This window comes from Symphalangus syndactylus, chromosome 1, assembly GCF_028878055.3.
Source record: "Symphalangus syndactylus isolate Jambi chromosome 1, NHGRI_mSymSyn1-v2.1_pri, whole genome shotgun sequence".
Lineage (NCBI taxonomy): Eukaryota > Metazoa > Chordata > Mammalia > Primates > Hylobatidae > Symphalangus > Symphalangus syndactylus.
In genome coordinates this window covers 119,281,438-119,303,602 of record NC_072423.2, presented here as the reverse complement: position 1 = coordinate 119,303,602, position 22,165 = coordinate 119,281,438, and the positions used below count along the sequence as shown (strand labels likewise).

At 38.7% G+C, this 22,165-nt stretch overlaps 1 protein-coding gene across 8 annotated transcripts in view; it reads right to left on the bottom strand.

The window, feature by feature from the left end:
- Positions 1–22,165, bottom strand: part of ULK4 (unc-51 like kinase 4) — a 769,027-nt gene that overhangs the window by 346,452 nt on the left and 400,410 nt on the right. For all 8 annotated transcript variants that reach the window (XM_063611260.1, XM_063611259.1, XM_063611278.1 and 5 more), the window contains one exon: positions 19,657–19,705. In XM_063611260.1, the coding sequence (XP_063467330.1) occupies positions 19,657–19,705 (49 nt within the window). The remainder of the gene's footprint in view (positions 1–19,656; positions 19,706–22,165) is intronic.

Sequence of the window (22,165 nt, the reverse complement as noted above, 5' to 3'; positions counted from 1 at the left end):
TTACAAAGGCAAGAAGGAATGGGCCCAGAGCACAAGTAGATGACTTGGTTTGGCTTTGATAGAAGCAGGGATATTCTAGTCATTACATCAGGGGGATGACAAGAAAGAAAGACAGGAGTATGAGTATACTTGCCTGCAGGTTGACAGGTTTGGTGTTGGAATGGAACACTTCATGTCTCAATAAAGCTTAAGGCAGCTGCACATTGGGGGCATTTGTTTTAGAGGGCAGGAATAATACACATAAAGCAGCATGAATTTCCAGCTGAGATATAGTCAAGTCATTTAAAGAGAAACCAGCTGGTATAATTGTGTATTTTTCTCCAGCAGATTTTAATTTTTCAGGTGCTGGTGAAGGAGAGTTAGGAGTTGGGCTTAATAAAAGCTGTTGCTCTGACAGATGAGTAAGATACAGGGAAGGGGTCAAGGAAATTTGGGTGTTTTCAAGGGCTTGATATGGGCAAAATCATGGAATCCAAGCTAAGAAAGGGAAGAGAAGACATAGAGTTGGGAAGATAATGATAATGGCTAGGTCAATGGTCTGGACATTTCTGTGAGGGTAAAGAATTCCTGAGAGAACTGTCATGGGTGAGCTGGAAGGACAGGAGGTGGCATTCGGAGTGAGATGTGTGAAATCAAGGTCATAAAGGTAGTTCAATTATGATAGATCACAAGGTCAGAGATGTGTCCATGGAATGTGTGCATGAGGGGTATGTAGGGGGATGGAATAGAACATTGGAAGACAGTTGAGGTACTGAGTGGCCAAAGTGCAGGATGGACCATTCACATGAAAATGAAAGTCACCAAGAAAGATGGCAGACGTCATCACAGAAAGGAAGAAACTGGGCCTGATTCTAGTGTAAGGTTTCTTAATGTCAGCACTATTGACATCGTGGGCCAGATAATTGTTTTGGGGGTTGCTCTGTGCACTGTACACTATTTAGTAGCATCCCTGACTTCTACACTCTAGATATAGGTGCCATCCCACCCCGGTCTCTCTGTTGCAGCTCCCTTGGGTTGGGGTTGGTGGTCAGGATGGAGAACAGGCCACCCCTCCTGCACACACTCCTCTCAGGAGTCATAAGTAAAGTCCTGTGAGGACCCGTTTTCACACAGCATGGAGGTGACTGGGAGGGGTAGTCTCCCCACTCTCTGGTGGAGCATAATGGAAAAATCTCAAGGTAAATCCTTATGTGTCAACCATAGACCATCCAAAGCTGACTCACACTTGCTCTCTTGAAGCTGGACCCTGCCAAACGATTCTCCAGGAAACAACATGGCTCAAGGAGCTTCCTTTCTCTGTGTGGACCAAGGGAAATACATTGGTGGCTTTTTTCCCTTTAGGCTCAAAACCTGCAGGGCCTTGCACAGATCAAGACACGGCAAATTTCACAGCTATCTCTTATCTCTTAAGTGAAAGTTAGCTCTGTAACATAATCTCTCTCCACCTCTGCATAGCCCATCCCAGGTTGAATTTTTTAGGCAGATAGTCCAGGCACCTACAGAATCAAGTCTCTGGTGCAACAAACAGTGAGTTCCACAGAGGACCACCTTGTGCTGTCCTCTGGGTTCACTGCCTAGGCCACGAAGAGTGAGTACTGACTGACCACATAAGAAAACCCATCAGGGAAGAAGAGGTTTCTGAGCACAATGAGACAGCGCTGCCCACAGGTAATCGCTTTTCTTTGATTACTGCCCCAAGAAGGCTGATTTACCACTGGATAATTCTTAAGGAAGACAAAAAAGAGATATGCTTCTCAAAACACAAACCTAGAGATTTTTTGGGAGGGGAGCAGCCCTTCATAGTACAGGCGAAGTCTACTTCAATTTGCAATTTGCAATGCAACACGTGGAGAAAAGCGAAAAAAACAAACTCCTAAGCATGGCAGGTGCACTGAATCCTCTTAACACGCATTTCCCTAAAGTAAAACCAAAAATAGCTTTCTGAAAAAACTCCTTGCTAAGCACATCTTTCAGTACTGGCAGATCCCGAGTTCCCAAAGGGCTCAAGCTAATAAGCCTCAAGAGTTCTAAGGCCCCTTGGGGATGAGTGGACCTAGTGAACATTACAAAAATCCCCAACATGCAAAACTGATTAAAGCAGAGATGTCCTGGTCCCACGTGACCAGTTCCTCACTCCCTCCCAATCAGCCACCAGAGGAGAGTTGGAAACACCTACCCTTGCTTCAGCCTGCCATGCCCAGTCATCTACCTAAACACCTTTACAGCACTGCTTACTTGCAAACTAAACCCTCTAAAATATTGTTTAAAAATAGCTCAACTGGAGCTATAAGAAAAGCTATCAAACATTGTTTGGTGAAATAAAATAAAAATCCAGTGTTTCAACAGATACAGAGCATCTCAAGAGACCAGACAGATAGAAAAACATATGTAAGCCATCTCCCAGAGCATGCAAGTAATATATTTCAAAGGGAACTGTCATGGAGAGCAAAATCAATCATTTTTACAATGAAACCTAGAAATTGCCACAGTTATATGGCACAGCAGGAATTCTTCACACGTGAATCATGTGGGAACAGCATTAGAAAAAATATCATAAATTCTAATCTAAGAAACATCATCAAATATATGTGGCTATTTTTATGGCCCAGAGAATACACACCCACCCCCTACATATACACCCCCACACACACACAAGAGTTCACATTTAATCTCAGTCGCTGCTTCTACAGACTGCTGTATATTGTTTTTCATGATTACTCACATGGTAGGCTTACTATAAAAAGAACAGTAAGTGGTATTACGTAAGTGTATTATTGCTGTAACAAATTATCACAGACGTTGTGGCTTAAAACAACATAAATTGACTATCTTACAGTTCTAGACGTCAGAGGTCTGAGACAGTTCACTGGAACAGAAATCAAGGTGTCCACTGGGCTGCACTCCTTTCTGGAGGCTCCAGGGGAAAATCTGTTTTCTTGCCTTTTCTAGTTTCTAGAGGCAGCCTGCATTCCTTTGCCTGTGGCACCCTTCCAACATCAAAGCTAGCAATGGCCACTTGAGTCTTTCTCACAGTGCATCATGTCACTCTGACACTTCCTTTTTCTATCTCCTTCTTCCACATCTGAAGAAGCCTTTTGACTGCATTGGGCCGTGGGATGAGGATGATCTAATGTTTAGGTCAGCTGATTAGGATGAGGATAATTAATATTTAGATCAGCTGTTTAGGATGAGGATGCTCAATGTTTAGGTCAGCTGTTTAGGATGAGGATGATCTAATGTTTAGGTCAGCTGATTAGGATGAGGATAATTAATATTTAGATCAGCTGTTTAGCATGAGGATGATCTAATGTTTAGGTCAGCTGATTAGGATGAGGCTAATCTTATGTTTAGGTCAGCTGATTAGGATGAGGATAATCTAATGTTTAGGTCAGCTGATTAGGATGAGGATAATCTAATGTTTAGGTCAGCTGATTAGGATGAGGATAATCTAATGTTTAGGTCAGCTGATTAGGATGAGGATAATTAATATTTAGGTCAGCTGTTTAGGATGAGGATGATCGATGTTTAGGTCAGCTGATTAGGATGAGGATAATCTTATGTTTAGGTCAGCTGATTAGGATGAGGATAATCTAATGTTTAGGTCACCTGATCAACCTTAATTCTATCTGGAACATTAATTCCCCCTTGCCACGTAACCTAAGATACTCACAGGTTTCAGGGATTAGGGCATGGACATCTTGGAGGGTGGGAGCAGTATTCTGCCTGCCAAAGGTACAAACTTTGAAAACCACATCACAGGACAGAATGTATGTAAACACAGAAAACTGCTCAGAAAAGGCGCTTTTTTTTTTTTTTTTTGGAGACGGAGTCTCGCCCTGTCGCCCAGGCTAGAGTTCAGTGGCGCGATCTCGGCTCACTGCAACCTTCACCTCCTGGGTTCAAACAATTCTCCCACCTCAGCCTCCTGAATAGCTGGGTTACAGGTGCATGCCACCATGCCCAGCTAATTTTTGTATTTTTAGTAGAGACAGGGTTTCGCCATGCTGGCCAGGCTGGTCTCCAACTCCCGGCCTCAAGTTATCTGCCTGCCTTGGCCTCCCAAAGTGCTGGGATTACAGGCGTGAGCCACTGTGCCTGGCAGAAAAGACATTTTCAAAATGAGAAAGTTACTGAATAATAGCTATTGCTTAATATCTACAAAAACAAGCATTATCCACTAACATTGCTTTACTCTTATGTTCCAAAATGTGTTCCTCACACATATGACTCTTAGGTGGATCTTTCTAAATGCAAATCTAATGACCAAATCCTTATTTAATAGCTTTCCAGGGCTCATCAGAGGACACGAGATAAAGTCCTAACTCCTTAGCACAGACTAAAAGCTTGTCACAGTCTGGACCCAGTCTACATTCCATCTACCCATCCACCACCACCCCCCCTTACCTAGTCACTCCCTCATGCAGGTACTTACTGAGTGTCTAATATCGCCAGTCAGTGATCTATGTGCAGGTGATGACTAAACATAACATAGTTCCTGCCATATGAAGTCAGTAATATACTGGTGGGGTTTAATCAACTAATGACGCAAAACAAATGTACAACTGCAAACTGTGACAACTGCTCTAAAGAAGTATGGGTTGCACCTGTGACAAAGAAATCTGACCTGGTCAGGAGAGTCTTGGAGAAGAGGAACCAATGGGAGTTCACTCTGATAGGAGAGCAGAAAAAAGAGTCTTCCAAGCAAAGAAAGGACAGATGCATATATACTTGGGGGAAAGCAACATGGCAAGTATACGCTGCAGCTTGTGAACAACATTGTCCATTCTGCAAATTGCAACACTTCATGCTCAACAGAGTGTCCCCTCTCTCCAGGATGGGGGTTCTAATCACCCCACATCAGAGAGATGGCACCACCATGTCTCTGCAATAACTTACACTATACTGGATTATAACTGTGGATTTACATCTGCCTCCACAGTAAACCGCGAGCTCACCAAAGCCAAGTCCCGTGCTCATTCTTTTCTCTAACCCCAGAACTGGCAATGAACCAGCTGACTGAATTTAGCAATGATTGCCACAAGTCACACAGAAAACTTCCATATAACACTTCCCACTTGCTTCTCTCCCTAGCACACTCCGAAGGAAATAGAGGTAGCTCTAGTTGAGAAGACAAAAACAGATGCCTATTTTACACAAGAAAAATTGATAAAGGGATAAGCATTTGAATCAAGAGATCAGGAAAAGAACAAAACCCTTATTTAAAAAAAGGAATAAGATGTTTTATAAAACAATATAATAGAGTAAAAATATTCAAGAGCTAGTTCCTTAGGAGAAAAAACCCATTAAGTTAAATAAAACACTAAGCTATCTTAACATAAACAAAGTGGGTGAAGTCACAAATTATCAAATTAGGAAGATGACAGGGTAAATCATGACATTAAAAATATTTTTATATAATGCTACTCTAATAACAAAGTGATAGTGTTCTAGAAAAAACCTCAAATTTCCAAAATAAGAAAAATCACTTTAAGACACAACAATACGGAAGAAATTTTAAAAATTGTCAGAGAATAAATGTGGGAGGGAAGACACATCTCCTGTATGGAAAAATTCCAAATAATTTATGTAGCTACTTTGCCCCCAAGGAGATAGAGCTTCATTTCCTATTCTTTGAGTGTCAGAAGTACTTAGAAACTTGCTTTCAAAGAGTAAACTAGAAAAATTGTAGGTTGGAGGGCGAGAAGGAAACAGGGGACTGATTTTGCGGTAGACAAACCTGAAAAACCTCAGCCACAGAATCAAGGTTAACATCAATAACAGGCCATGCTAACTGTATGCATCCTTGATATGATGTGATAAGAAGGATAACTCGCCTCTGTGGTTTTCCTCCCCCAGACCAATAATGCTTATCTTAACATGACAAAAATATAACAAAAAAGAACACACTCGAATTAAGAGACATTCTTCAAAACACCAGTGCAAATCAAACCCACTAAGGTCATCCAAAAGAAGGAAAGTCTGAGGAACTACCACATATCAGAGGAGATTAAGATGATATGATGACTAAGTATAATGTGGTGTTCTGGATGGGTCTTGGAAAACAAAACAAAATACTATAGAAAATTAGTGAAATCTGGGCTGGACATGGTGGCTTATATCTATAATCCTAGCACTTTGGGAGGCCAAGGCAGGAGGATCTCTTGAGGCCAGGAGTTCAATACCAGTCTGAGCAACATAGTGAGATCCTGTCTCTACAAAAAGTAAAATAAAATTAGCCAGGCATGGTGGTGAGTGCCCATAATCCCAGCCACTAAAGAGGCTGAGGTAGTAGGATCACCTGAGCTCAGGAATTTGGGATTACAGTGAGTTATGATCATGCTGCACCTAAAGCCTGGATAACAGAGCAAGACTCTGTCTCTAAGAAAGAAAGGGAAGGGAAGGAAGAGAAGAAAGGAAAGGAAAGGAAAGGAACAGGGAAGGGAAAAGGGAAGGGAAGGAGGATTGGAGGGGGGAAGGGGAGGGGAAAGGAAGGAGAAAGAAAAGAGAAGAAAAGAAGAGAAAAGAGAGAGGAAGAAAGAAAACTAGTGAAAACTGAATAAAGTATTGAATCTTTAATCATGACAAATATAGCACAGTAATGTAAGAACTTAACAGTGGAGAAACTAGGTAAGAGCATACAGGAACTCACTATACTACCTTTGCAACCTTTCTGTAAATCCAGAACTACACTAAAATAAAAAGTTATACAAAAATTTTTAATAGCAGTCCAAGGACTACAATCTCCTAAAAATGAACCATCATCATATAGTTTCAGAGCTGAATTTTTAAAAGAAATTTCTGTGAAGGCAGATAAGATTTCTATACTTTATCTAAACTGGTAAAATGATGAAACTAGTAGACTGTAACTTACTTATTTCTAATATGATACAGAGAGGACAGTAACCACTAACAAATCTATACAAAGAGAAACCCTCAAAAATGTTACAAATAAAAATGAAAATCTAAAAAATGTTCGCATAATCTACAGGAAAACAGGAAACAAAATGCAAAAGAGAAAAACAAAATAAAATAAAATGGTAGGCTTAATATGTAAAACATTAAAAATCAGATTAAATATAAAAGGTCTAAATATACACTGAAAAGAAAGGTTTGTGGAATAGATTAATAAATGACCCAACTACATGTTGTATACAAGAAACTCACTTAAAATATAATAAAGGTAGAGTAAACATGCAAAAGGAGATAGCATGCAAACATTAATTAAAAGAAAGCAGGTCTGGCTATAATGATATCAGAAAAAATAAACTTCAGAGGAAAGAAATTAACAGGAACATACAGAAACACTACATAATTATAAAATAATAAAATTATCATTTTGATTCCATTCACCAAGAAGACATAACAGTTCTAAATATGTATGAAACAAGCAACAAAGGTGTAAAACACTGAAGTACAAACTGGGAGAGAGACAATACAGGAGAAACAAATAATTCCACAATTATAGTCGAAGACTCCAACACTGCTCTCTCCTCAGTTGACAGAATAACCTGAAAGAAAACCGGCAAAGATACAGAAGAACTCAACAGCATCATCAAGCAACAGGATCTAAACAACTTTTATACTATACCCCAGTGAATAATAGAATACACATTTTTTTTCAGGCATCCATAGAACATAAAGACAAAACAAACCTCAATAAGTCATACAAATTGAGATATGTATACACATTGTACCAATGCAGATTTTCTGATACAGATATTGTACTATAGTTTATAAGATATAACCACTGGAAGAGGCTGGGTGAAGTACAGGGGACTTCTCTGTCCTATCTCTGCAACTTCTTGTGAAAGTACAAGTATTTCAAAATAAAAAATTTAAGAAAGCATTAACAGATAATACAACTACAGACCAATTTCATTTATAAATGTATTTTTAAAATCCTTTAAAATGTGCCTATTAAATCCAGCACTACATTAAAAATAATACTTCCCTATACCATAACTATTCAATAGATACATATCGAGTGGCCACCTAAGACTAGTGTGTGCCAGATGATAGATGAGGCTAAAGAGACAGCCACAGCCATTTACTCCCATGGGACTACTTTAGATGAAGTAAAGAAGAAAGGCCCCTATGAAAATGGAAGGTTGAGAAACAGCTATGTAAAGAAACAGGAGAAAAACATGCTGAGGAGAGGTAATAGTAAAAGCAAAGGTCCTCAGGTAAGAAAAAAGTAGGCCTCTGCATAGCCTATTTAGTAAACTAAGAGGTCAATGTGGTAAAAGCATAATCAGGAAGGGAAAGAGAGAGATGACATGAGGCGAGAGAGGCAACCATGGCCAGATCATGGAGGGTGTTGCAAGAGTGGGACTTTATGATACATGTAATTGGAAGTCACTAAAAATAAAAGTATACTGGTATGAGTTTCTTATGTAAGACATGAAGTGGTATAAAGTACATTCCTGTATTACTTGAGAATATGTCGTTCTGACAGATGAAAAAACAATGTAGGAAGCTTATGTGTCACATATGGAGTATATGTGTGTTAAACAGAATTAGAAATGAATGAAAGGACCAAAAGATACATAACATTCAAGAGTCACTAAACATACATGAAATATCTGGGCCCTACATATTCATAATACACCAAACATACAGGAAGCACCAAACAGGCAGCATATATGAAGTTTTAATGAAGATGCTTATTGATGACATCTATTCAGGCCCTGTGTGTTCTTTGCCTAAGAAACACCAATAAAATTCATGGATGTTCAGCAAGTTCACTGTCAAGCTATAGCCAGGGCCAACTCTACATGTCTCTGTGCCTGTCTTATACAGTAAATATGTGTTTTGGACCCAGGATACCTTCTATCCATGGACTTTCTTTCTCAAATTTCAACTCTGAAGAAGGCTGATGCAGCAGAGAGGGGATAAATATAAACACATTATTCCCCAGGATGTATGCAGCATGTACGTCACCCTGTTTGCACCATACCTAAAATGTGCTCACTTGCCCTACCCCTTGCTTCTCACTGTGCGTACTTGATTTAATAAATCATGTGATGTGAGCTGTTAAAATTTGATCTGTGATCCTTTATGTTCAATGAGCTCTCAGCTACTTTGTCCAGTAGTCTACTTGGAGGTGACTATTACATCAACATAATTACTTATATGACACTAAGTAGACTTGAATACATTAAAGGTGCATATATATTATAAACTATACCAACCATTAAAAAAAAATACTTAACTGAGCCAAAAGAAAGCAGAAAAAGATGAAAAACAACAGAAGGTACAATAGAAAACTAGTAGTAAGATTTAAACATAATATCAAAAATTGTATTAAATAAAAATGTTCTAAACCCCTTTAAAAGATTAATATTATTAGATTGAAAAAAAGGCAAGGCCCAACTACATCTACCTTCAAGAAAACAATTTTGAATATAAAGGCATAGATAGGTTAAGAGTTAAGGAATAGAAAAGAATATGTCTCACTAACACTAACCAAAAAGAGCTGCAGTAGTGATATTAATATTACATAAAATAAATTTCAGGACAAAGAGTACTACCCAGGGATAAAGAGGGTCATCTCATAATGATAAAGAGGTCGATTCATCAAGATGACATAAAATCCTAAATTTAATTTTTACATGGAATAACAGAGCTTCAAAACAGAAAACAAAATTGATCCAAAAGGGGAAACAGTCAAAGCCACACTTATAATACGAGACTCTATATACTGTGTCACCCCTCTCTCAATGAGTGACAGAAAATTAGACAGAAAACCAGGTAAAGATAAAGATGACTTGAACAACAATGACAACCTATTTAACTAATTGACATTCATAGAACATTCCAACAGCAGCAAAATACACATTCTTTACATATACAAAAGGAATATTTACCAAAATAGACCATATACTCAACCATAAAACAAATCTGAAGAAATTGTATAGGATGCAAATAATGCAAACCATGTTCTCTAACTACAATGTAATTAAATTTAAATCAATAAAATATATATCTGACAGTCCCCCAAATACTGGGAAACTAACACTTCTAAATAATCCATGAACCAAAGAAAAAATCACAAGGAAAATTTTAAATTATGTTGAACTAAGTGAAACTGAAGAGATAACACATCAAAATTTGTAAGACGAAACTAAGGCAGTGTTTAGGGGGATATTTTAGCACTAAATGTTTATATTTGAAAAAACAGAGAAGTCTCAAGCCAATCACCTAAGCTTCTACATTAAAAAGTCAGAATAAGAGCAAAAAATGAAACCCAAAGGAAACAAAAGGACAAAACAAAGAGTTAAAATGAATGAAATCGAAAATTAAAAAAATCAATAAAACCAAAGGCAAATGACAAGATTTCATTCTTTTTATAGCTGAATAGCAGTCCATTGAATATACATGCCACATTTGCTTTATCCATTTATCTATTTAGGTTCACTGCATATCTTGGCTATTGTGAACAGGGTTGCAATAAACATAGGAATGCAGGTATCCCTTCAATATAGTGATTTCTTTTCCTTTGGATAAATCCCAGCAGTGGGATTCCCGCATCATAGAGTAGTTCTATTTTTAGTTCTTAAAGAAATCTTCATACCATTTTCCATAATGGCTGTACTAATTTGTATCCCCGTCAATAGTGTATAAGAGTTCCCTTTTCTCCGTATCCTTGTCAGCACTTGTTACTTTTTGTCGTTTTTGATAATAGCCATTCTAATAGGAGTAAGATTCTCATCACGGTTTTGATTTGCATTTCCCCAGTAATTAGTGATGTAGAGCATTTTTCATAAACTTGGCCATTTGTATATCTTCTGAGAAATGTCTATTCAGAGATTTTTTAACCGGATTATTTGTTTTCTTGCTGTTAAACTGAGTTCCTTGTATATTCTGGACATTGGTGGATGAATACTTTGCAAATATTTTCTCCCATTTTACAGGTTGTCTCTTCGTCCTGTTTATTGTTTCTTTTGCTGTGCAGAAGCCTTTTTAATTTGATATATATAGTCCCATTTGTCTCCTTCTGCTTTTGTAGTTGTACTCATAAAATCTTTGCCTAGATCAATGTCCTGAAGCATTTCTCTTAGGTTTTCTTCTGGTAGTTTTACATTTTGAGGTCTTACATTTAAGTCTTTAATCCATTTTGAGTTAATTTTTGTATATGGTGATACAGAGGGGTCTCCAGTCACCATAATGATGGATTAAATCAATAAACACTGTTGCAACATTAGCTTGATGATAGTGAAAAGGAGATGTAGGGGAAGGGATAAGTTGTATCTGTACTCATTCCTTACAACAAATTTATTTTGGAGCAAAGATTTGCAACTTGATTATGAAGCCAGAAATGTATAAAATAGAAGAAAAATATTTTAAAACCTTTTGAAGGAGAAGAAGTCCTTCCTAAGCATGCTAGGAAACACATAAGCTTTGAGCAAAAACACTGATAAATTTGACTCTCATAATGAAAAGTAAACAGGTCAAAATACAAACAATTGACAATTTAAAACACTGAAAATATTCAATTGTGCTAAGGGTGTGGCAAAGCAGGCGTTACTGTACACCACTGCTATAAAGGTATCACCCTTTGAAGTGTAACATTAAAATATAAAGGACGTATATACTTCAGTGTAACAATTCAACTTTCAAGAATTTATCCTATAGAAACTCACATAGGTAGACAAAGGTATGACAAAGATACCCTGTTCGTTTTTTCCACGTTATAAAGTTGGAGAGAAATTTGAACATCCATCAATGGAGACTGGCTAAACAAATTATACTAAATACAATAAATATTACATGGTCATTAAATAGAATAAAAAATGCCCATGGGCATACACATGGGCATAGGCATGCCTGCATGCACACTTACGCACATGCACACTCTACCACTGCTGCTATGGACATTATAAAGACAGATACAAACTAATATTCAGTACGGTCCCATTTTTGACAAAAGACATACAATACATGCATGAAAAATAATGAGGAGAACATCCGCTAGCTATAAGTCATGAAATTATGAGAGACCACCACATGCTATGTTAGACATTTCTGTGTCGTTTAAACCCTTTACAAGCGTGTATTGTTTTTGTTACAAAAAAAAGATAAACCTAAAATTTCTATGTAATAACTTGCCCTTACTGACTTTGTATCAGTCTTTTTTCCAGTTTGGTATCTCTAATAAATCCAAAATGCAATTTCACCTGCTAGAACTATTTTAAAAGCTATTTTTCCCATAAATCTGTAAACTGATTTAGTACATCAGATTTCCTGGCTCAGTCTGAAAATCCTTTGCAGCTCTGGGTAAGCACATAAATTCTTCTTTTTCTTGCTCATCCAAAAAAACAAATGCAAAGAGCATCAAAAGGAAATGCTAATAGATGTTTGCTGCTTTATTTAATCAAAACTAGTAACTCTTTGCTGACATTTCTACTTTCTTAAAAAGTGGGTAATCTCAGTTGTTTCTGTTCATGAATAAACTTTATAGGGTCATGTGTTACTGAGTAATTTCGAGAAAAAGTAATATTCATTGGTTTCATATTGAGAATGAGTAATCACTGATTTCACAGTAGGCTTTTCCAGTAATTCTTTGCATTTACAATCAGTCATTTTACTTTGTTCCATCTATCAAAGAACTCCAAATATAAATGTTTTGGGAGTAGTGTGATGGAGCAATGCCTGACCACAGTAAGCCTTTTATTTTTCAACACAAGCCTGAAACCAAAGTTGGCCAATGTAACTGAGAGTTAGGTTATCCAGAGTTAGGGAAGAAGTTCAGTGGTATCACTCGCCATGGCCAGAATTCAGGGGAGCCACATCCACTGCCTTTTGTGAGTTCATCACACTGAAGAACACTGGCCCTTCCTACTATTTCATTTTCCAGTTCCTGAATCAATTAGAAGTAAAAACAAAAACTATAAAATCTTCTAATCTTGGGAAGTACATTGTTCAACATCTTATCACTTATCTACTTCTCTCCTGTGTTTTTTAACTAGACTGTCCTTTAGAGAGAAGGAAGAATGTATATGTACTATTTCCTCAAAGTGAACAGAACGTAGAGCAGAACTAGAAACAAGAATGATGATAAAACTCAAGATTCTACTGGCTTGGGAGAAGTTACATGTAACACATTCTTAACATGTAACCTGTACCTGGCCACAGATATACTAAGCTCTATTTTAGCTTTTTTTTCATTGGGTACAACATATGGTTTTTAACGCAATGAAATCTATTTGGCTAATTATGCAGAAACTAGTTATGCTTTATTTAACCCACATTTACTAATATGTTTATTGTACTTAGTTCAGCCCATTTATTCAGGTAATGTGGAGCTGATCAGACTAAAGTTATTGTTCAGTTGTCATATGAGCAGCTTCACTTCATTCAATCCAGTATCAATAGACTGTACTCCAGCCCAAGAAAGTTATTTTGCAAACATGTATTTATGACATAAGCCACCAAGAAGGGATTTATACAAATCCATTTTCATTCCCAAAAGAAACACTTCACATGTACTTTAATGGCAGTATATGTTAGCAGTGTATAAAGTCGTCTTTGCATACAACAAAAATTTGTTATATGGATCCATTCTTCAATCGGTAAAAGCCCTGAATGGGTATAGATGTAGATTTATCGCCTGCATTCAACAGGTGTTAACTGTATAAATTTAAAAGTATCTTCCTAAGTCAAGCATTTTGAAATTTTAATCAAATCTTGTTCTCTGTCCAGGCGCAGTGGCTTATGTCTGTAATCCCAACGCTTTGGGAGGCCAAGGTGGGAAGTCTGCTTGAGGTCAGGAATTTAAGACCAGCCTGGTGAACATAGCAAGACCTCATCACTATAAACACTAAGAAAAAATTAGCCAGGCACAGTGGCACACCCCTGCAGACCCAGCTACTTCGGAAGCTGAGGCGGGATGATCACTTGAGCCCAGGAGTTTGAGGCTGCAATAAGCTACCATCGTGCCACTGCACTCTAGCCTGGGTGACAGAGTGAGACCTCATCTCAAAAAGAAAAAAAAAAAAAAAGTAAAGACAAGAAAATTCAAATATATATATATATTTTGGAAACAGAGTCTTGCTCTGTCACCTAGGCTGGAATGCAGTGGTGTGATCTCGTCTCACTGCAACCTCTGCCCCCGGGTTCAAGCAATTCTCTGCCTCGGCCTCCCCAATAGCTGGGATTACAGGCACACACCACCACGCCTGGCTAACTTCTTTTTATTTTTTGTAGAGATGGGGTTTTGCCTGTCGGCCAGACTGGTCTTGAACTCCTGACCTCAAGTGACCCACCTGCCTCAGCCTCCCAAAGTGCTGGAGTTACACTGTGCGTGGCCAATATATATATATTTTTAAATCTTATTTTCTATTTTATTATAGAAATTTTTACCCATGTGCATAGCAAAATTTTGTTAATGGTGTATTTAACATAAGCATGTAGATTCTTAAAATAAGGAACTTCTCTTTTTAACATTCTCTAAGAACCACTACATATTTGTTGAGTTACAAGTAGAGTGGAGCAAATTTTATAAGCCTGATGGATGCACAGGATTGAAAATATCCCTTAAATGTAATGTGACCGTCTGTCTATACGACATTGGTGTCGCAGTGATTAAATACTTTAGGCCTCAAGGGTCCATAAAGAGACTCTTTTCTAAAAATACAGTTGACTTGAAAGATTTACTGAAGCTTGCTTCAACTGCTATCCTTGAGAATTGTTAAAACAATATAACTGTCAAACTAGTGTATTGCTAATCCAATTTTTATTGTTAACATTTGCCACTGAAATTGCTCTTTAATTGTTTATTTTGGAATAGACACATAAAATATCAAGACAGCAATATTTTGGCACATATTGGAAAATCTGCCATGAATATTTTTTTCCAATAAAACAGAGGTTACCTATATTACTTGGCATTAAAATGATTTACTGAAGTAGGCCAAAACATCAACCACGGAAATAAAATGAAGAAAGATTAGAGTTATAGCAAACTCCAAAGGCTGATACATCCAAATTCACACTTAAGGCACATTTAAAAGCAACTTATACTCTTTTGAAAAAGAAGAGAGAAAAAATAAGTCCTCCATCCTGTGCATCCAGCAATTCTGCACTCAAAAGCCAAGACAATGGACTCTTCTGATGGCTCATTTTTCAGGAACCCACATTTATTAAACAAGTGCAGACTGCCTTAGTGCAGTAGACCGTGAAGACTGTATGTACTATAATACAAATGCATTTAGCTTAATCCAGTGTAGGCTGCCTGAGCTCCACTCCCTGTCCAGTGCATCTGCCTTGTGCTGCCAATGAAAATGCAGAGGTCTCACCCAGGGGGCTCTGCTTGGGGAACAGCACCCAGCTCCCACAACAGCAATTTTTTTGTAAGCCATCAGCTACCTGGCTTTCTCCACTGTTTGGCCTGCCAAATACCAGGAAACTTGAAGCTAGAGCTCAGGATTAAAAACATTCTGCCCACTCTCTGCCCTGAATGTGATGTTAGAACTCCTGGGACATAGGATCGAACATCTGAGACCTGTTCTGTATCTTATGTTCCCAGCCCCACAGTCCCTTTGAGTGGTCTCAAAAACCTCATTGGTGAAAATTTGCAGAAACTCCCAGAACAGAGTTTCCACCCTTTCAATCTTCTAGTGACTGAGGGAGCGTGGACACTCAAGTTTCCAGTACATGCCCATGACTCAAGCCTGATTCTTGCTGAGTCCCAAACCTGTAGCCAATCAGCCTGCCTCCTCATTGCACATGCCTCCTAAAGCACAGGGTTTCTAGACATTTTTTTTCAAGTAGAGGATACTGTCTGATTTTAAAGAGCATAAATTATTTGCAAAGCCAAACAAATAAGAAATAACCACAGTATAAAGCCCTATAGGATTTCATCCCAAACTACCCTTTACCCTCATTTCCTACCATTTCTCCATGGTCCATGCTCCCTGTACTTGGGCACATCTAAGGACAGTCAGCCCTGCCTAACCATGAGTTCCACATCCGTGCACCTGACCAACCACAGATCAAAAATATTCAGAAAAAAAATTAAAAATAACAATACAAGAAAAAGTAACACACATTTTAAAATACAGTGTAACAACTTATTTCCACAGCACTTACATTCCATTAGGTATTATATAGGTAATCCAAAGATGATTTAAAGTATACAGAGGATGTGCAAAGGACTTGAGGATCTGTAGATTTTAGTATGAAGGTGGTTTCTAGAATCAATCCCATAAGGATACTAGAGCCAAGTATACTCAGCATTGAGTACACTGACCTAGCCTTCCCATTCCCCAAGCTGAACTTCCTCCTCCTTCCCTCAAAATACCTCCTCCTCTTCCCCCAAAGCCCTGTTCAAAGGTTACTCCTTCTGTGAGATTCCCCTACTTCTCCCAGAGTTGGTCACTTCCTTCCCCGGAGTCCACAGCTTTCCATACCTAGCTTCGTAACAGCTCCTATAATGCTCCTACCTGATCATGCGTGTACACACATCACTCTCTCCCTGCAACGTGAACTTAGAGGGCCTACCCATTAGTCCTCCAGATAGGAAGTAGCACTGTGCCTCCTCAGTAGGTAGTGACAACTGGAGATAATTTTTATTTTTTCTCCAAAATAATAAAAATTAATTTCAATTGGTTATTTATTTAACCAGTTTGAATCCATACTTGGAGCTTGTGGTTTGCCACACAACTCCAGAAATGTCTGTTCTTCCTAAGATTTCCACTTCACTATTTTGTATAGATAAGATGTCAAATTCAGAATTGTAGTCCCTCCACTTCATCTACCTGCATAACTACAGGAAAAAAACAGAGAAGCTGCCTGCAATTCCTGCCCATCAGAAAAGACAGGCTCACTTTCTTAATGGAAGACATCTAGGAGAGGAGCACATCATAGAAGAAACTCTAGAAAGGAAGAAGGAAGTTACAAAGCTCATAAGCAGGTTTTCAGTACATCAGACAGAAGCTGGAAAACAGGGATGGGCTAAGAGTAAAGAAAAAAGTCATCAGGAGGTCACAGTAGACTACCGGCTAAATGAATCAAATGCTGTTTCGCTGTTTTCTTAATGGGTAGCCAGAAGGCGTAAGTAGCAGCCGAGCATGCAGAGCCCCACACAATCTTCTCATCATGCCTTGTTCTGATCAAATCACTGCAAAGAAGCTGCCATATATATGCTAGACACCACCAAGGCCCTCAAACTTAGAAACCAAACCAAATTGAAATATATACTGCTTCCTTGAAACTTGAAATCCATCAGTTCTAAGATGCACCATTATTTTATAAAGCACTAAGAAAGAAAAATGCTGCCAATTAAACTATGACATGGTTTCTTATTACTTAGAATTTTTATATTCTTTTTATTGAAAGAGCTCTTTTAGACTTATTCAGACATAGATTTTTATAATATATTACTTTTAGGCATTTATAAAGAGGAAAATAAAACTGAAATAAATTGGTTAAGGCAATGACAACCAGGTCACCTGGCTGAAAGCAACTGTAAAACAGCATTGATTTGGAAAGTATATCTCAGTTTCAGAAATGTTAAAATCTGAAAAAAAAATGTGCATCATAGAATCAAGAAAATACTGTATTATATCTAGCTTGGTGACAATTTTAAAAGGACAAGTAATAGTTCACAGGATAACTGCTACAAAGACATTTCATCAATTGAAAAATGTACTTCTACACAGAAAAAAAGTTAAGATTATTCAACTCAAAAAAGACAAAAGTAGAATAGGAATTTAATAATGTTCTTCAAGGACATCAAACTCCTGCCTCATAAAGTAGTGTTTTCCAACACTTTTCTTCTTTACTTTTTAGCAGCAAGATCTCTTTTTCAGATAATGTCCTACAAGAAATCTGAGGACAGAAATGTTCTGGTTAGAGAAAGAGTACCATCCCTGACATGCCTGCAAGGCCACAGGGCTCAGGACTGGCTAAAATGGTGACCCGGAGGGTAGATGTCACCTTCTATCCATTCCCTATGACAGCTACACCACAATGACAAGGGTTCAAATTGTGGCATTAATCAATTATTTAAACATTTATTATGGTTTGTAAAATACAAAACACTCATTGGGTGTTCAGTATACAGAGATTAATCACGTATGAAGGTGTTCCGTAACCTACCAAAAGGCATTTTTTATGTTGAGATTTTATACCGAAGGATAAGGTAAGAACGGTCTGTCAGCCACAAAAAGAGTTATATTCATCTAACGTGTTAGAAGCCCTCCTGCTACAGCAAAAGGATGAATCATGTAGACCCATTAAGGCCCATTCTAGCTCTAGGATGTCTATAAAATGAGTCTCTTTCCAAATGCATTCAAATGTGGCTGAGTTTGGACAGCTTTGGCTCTTGCCCCATACCCAACCATGTGGCCAAACTCAGCAGTTTGCTAGACCGCTGTCCTCCAAAACAAATCCAACTCCATAACAAATTGGCAAATAATGTGTATCTGACTGAAGGTGGAAAGATACACATATCCATATCACTGGTGAAACTTTAACATCTTCATTAGAGAGCTCTTGATCATTTCTTCATCTGCCTCTTCTCTATCCTTTCTCTAAAATCCCTTTTCACAATTCTAAGCAACATAGTCCAGGCTCTAACTTTACATGTTCCACTCATCAAGGCCTCTGTCATCTTGTCACCTGAACATGCTTTGGGAATAGTACCCATTCCCCTCTCTACTCCCCATCCAATGCAAATAGCTCAACAAACCCACTCAGCTCTCCTGAAAATCTGCAGCTAAGAAAAATAAAGTTTTCACCATATGGACATGACATCACACAAACAATTTATAGAATAATATTTTAAGATGATTAAGGAAAGTTGATTTCCCATGTGTAGGGTTAACAGACTATCACAACTAATGCTCCCCCACTGACAACCAAGGTAAGTCAGGCGGATCTGGCTGGGGAAGTGCCCCCTCTGTTGTGCCTTGTGCTGTTACTGAGCTAGGGAGGTAAAGTACTTAGGAAAAGAGGATAACCCAGGCACAAGAGAACCTTTCTTTGGCAATGGGCACTTGCTTGCAAGCACCAACTCAATTTTCAGCCTAATTCATAGATCTGTATTTGGTATAATTAGGGATTTATCAGAGACAAAGAAGGTTGACCCTGCATCCCATTTTATTCTCTACACATAGGAAACACAGAGGAAAGATTTTCTTTAACAGATGGTTTTAAATTAAATTGTATTCTGTGAACAGAAAAATGGTGTATGGAAGCTAAGCTATTGTAGGTTCTGAAGAAGACAACTTTCTGACCACAGGCATAAAACTGCTGATCTGGTAACCAGTAACTGCAGAGTCAGAGGGCTTCATACTGAGCACCAGAATATTCATACTGAAGTGTAGCAATAATCATTCTTCCTTCTCTATACAAACCAGCCTCAGATAAAGTAATCCATGTTAGAAAATATATATTGTGTAATACAACAGAGCTAAAATGTAAAAGATTTGTGGAAAGAAGGCAGTCATTAGCCAGTAGCCCTACATTAATTTCAGAGCTTGACATTCCTTTACAGATAAGAAAGCTGAAGTCCAATGAGGTTAAGTGTGACAATGATGGACATACAATCCTTCAGGGCAGAGTCAGGGTTAGCAACACAGTCATACAACATGGTTAAAACCTTTACGATTTCAAAATTTCATTTGAATTTCAAATGCATATTTCCGTTCTTACCAGAGTTACTTCAAAAATGAGTGGGATCAGTTTGCTTTCTTCCACAAGTCTGTTAAAAACAAGAAAAAAAGATAGGTGCACATTAGACAATTCGTATTTAAACTGATGGCCTGATATAAAGCACCGCAGCCCCATGTTTTATTGCTAAAATTCCATGACTAAGAAGTAGTATGATTAAACATTCATTTTTAAGACACTGAACTATAGCTATTAAACAAGAAATATGAGGCTTTTTTGCAAGTGACTACTAGCTTACCCTTATTGATGTGTAGCAAGTGAAATCTCAAATAGATTGATATTTTTAATGTAGGAATTAAAATTCACAATTATTATGAAGACTATCAAAATAGGTAATATCAGCTGAAATAATGTAACCAACCCTCCGCACTGTTAAATCATAAAATGACACACTGTAATTTTTTATATATGCCTCATTAGCTGTCTTCTCAGCATTAAGGAATTAACGTATGATGAATTTTAATGATCTTTAATTTTTAAAAATTTAGACACCAATCACCTGGTAGACACTAGGCACTTTCCCTCATCAAATCTAGTTATCAATTGTCATCAATTGTAATAGAATAATTTTTTCATAAAAGAGAAAACAGCCTTGGTAAAACCTAAACCATTCAAAAGTCACAGTTTTGATTAAGAACAATATTTATGACATCCAGGGAGGGGCCAAGATGGCCGAATAGAAACAGCTCTGGTCTGCAGCTCCCAGCAAGACCAACACAGAAGGCGGGTGATTTCTGCATTTCCAACTGAGGTACCCAGTTCATCTCACTGGGACTGATTAGGCAGTGGGTCCAACCCACAGAGGGGCAGCAGAAGCAGGGTGGGGCGTCGCCTTTCCAGGGAAGTTCAAGGGGCTGGGGACCTCCCTCCCTCCAGCCAAGGAAAGCTGTGAGGAACTGTGCTACCCGGCCTGGTTACTATACTTTTCCCATGGTTTTTGCAATCTGCAGATCAGAAGATTCCCTCGTGTGCCTACGCCACCAGGGTCCTGGATTTCAAGCACAAAACTGGGAGGCTGTTTGGGCATTCACCAAGCTAGCGGTAGCAGCAGGAGTTTTTTTTCATACCCAGAAGCACTTGGAACCCCATCTAGACAGAACCGTTCACTCCCCAGGGAAGGCGGCTGAAGCCAGGGAGTCAAGTGGTCTCGCTCTGTGGGTCCCACTCCTACGGAGCCCAGCAAGCTAAGAACCACTGGTTTGAAATTCTCACTGCCAGCACAGCAGTCTGAAATTGACCTCGGATGATCTAGCTTGGTGGGGGGAGAGGAATCTGCCATTACTGAAACTTTAGTAAGTGGTTTTTCCCTGACAGTGCTAAGGAGGCTGGGCAAGGCAAAGCAGCTGTGGCCAGACTGCTTCTCTAGATTCCTCCTCACTGGGCAGGACATCTCTGAGGAAAGGTAACAGCCCAAGTCAGAGGCTTACAGACAAAACCCCAATCTCCCTGGGACAGACCACCTGGGGGAAGGGGCAGCTGTGGATACAGATTCAGCAGATTTAATTGTTCCTGCCTGCCAGCTCTGAAGAGAACAGCTGATGATCTTGACAAGAGGGATTCTCCCAGCACAGAGCACCAGCTCTGCTAAGGGACAGGCTGCCTCCTCAAGTGGGTCCCTGACCCCTGAGCCTCCTGACTGGGAGAAACCTCCCAACAGGGGTCAACAGACACCTCATACAGGAGAGCTCTGGCTGGCATCAGGCTGGTGCCCCTCTGGGACAAAGCTTCCTGAGGAATAAGCAGGCAGCAGTCTTTGCTGTTCTGGAGCCTCCACTGGTGATACCCAGGCAAACAGGGTCTGTAGTGGACCTCCAGCAAACTGCAGTAGACCTGCAGAAGAGGGGCCTGACTGTTTGAAGAAAAACTAACAAACAGAAAACAACAACATCAACATCAACATAAAAAAACCCCACACAAAAACCCCATCCAAATGTCATCAGCCTCAAAGATCAAAGGTAGATAAATCCATGAAGATGAGGAAAAGCCAGCACAAAAATGCTGAAAATTCCAAAATCCAGAATGCCTCTTCTCCTCCAAATGATTGCAACTCCTCTCCAGCAAGGGCACAAAACTGGATGGAGAATAAGTTTTACGAATTAACCGAAGTAGGCTTCCGAAGGCAGGTAATAAACTCCTCTGAACTAAAGCAGCACATTCTAACCCAACGCAAGGAAGTTAAGAACCTTAATAAAAGGTTACAGGAACTGCTTACTAGAATAACCAGTTTAAAGAGAAACGTAAATGACCTGATGGAGCTGAAAAACACAGCACAAGAACTTTGAGAAGCATACACAACTATCAATAGCTGAATTGATCAAGTGGAAGAAAGGATATCAGAGATGGAAGATCAACTTACTGAAATAAGGCATGAAGAAAAGATTAGAGAAAAAAGAAGGAAAAGGAACGAACAAAGCCTCCAAGAAATATGGGACTATATGAAAAGACCAAACCTATGATTGACTGGTATACTTGAAAGTGATACAGAGAATGG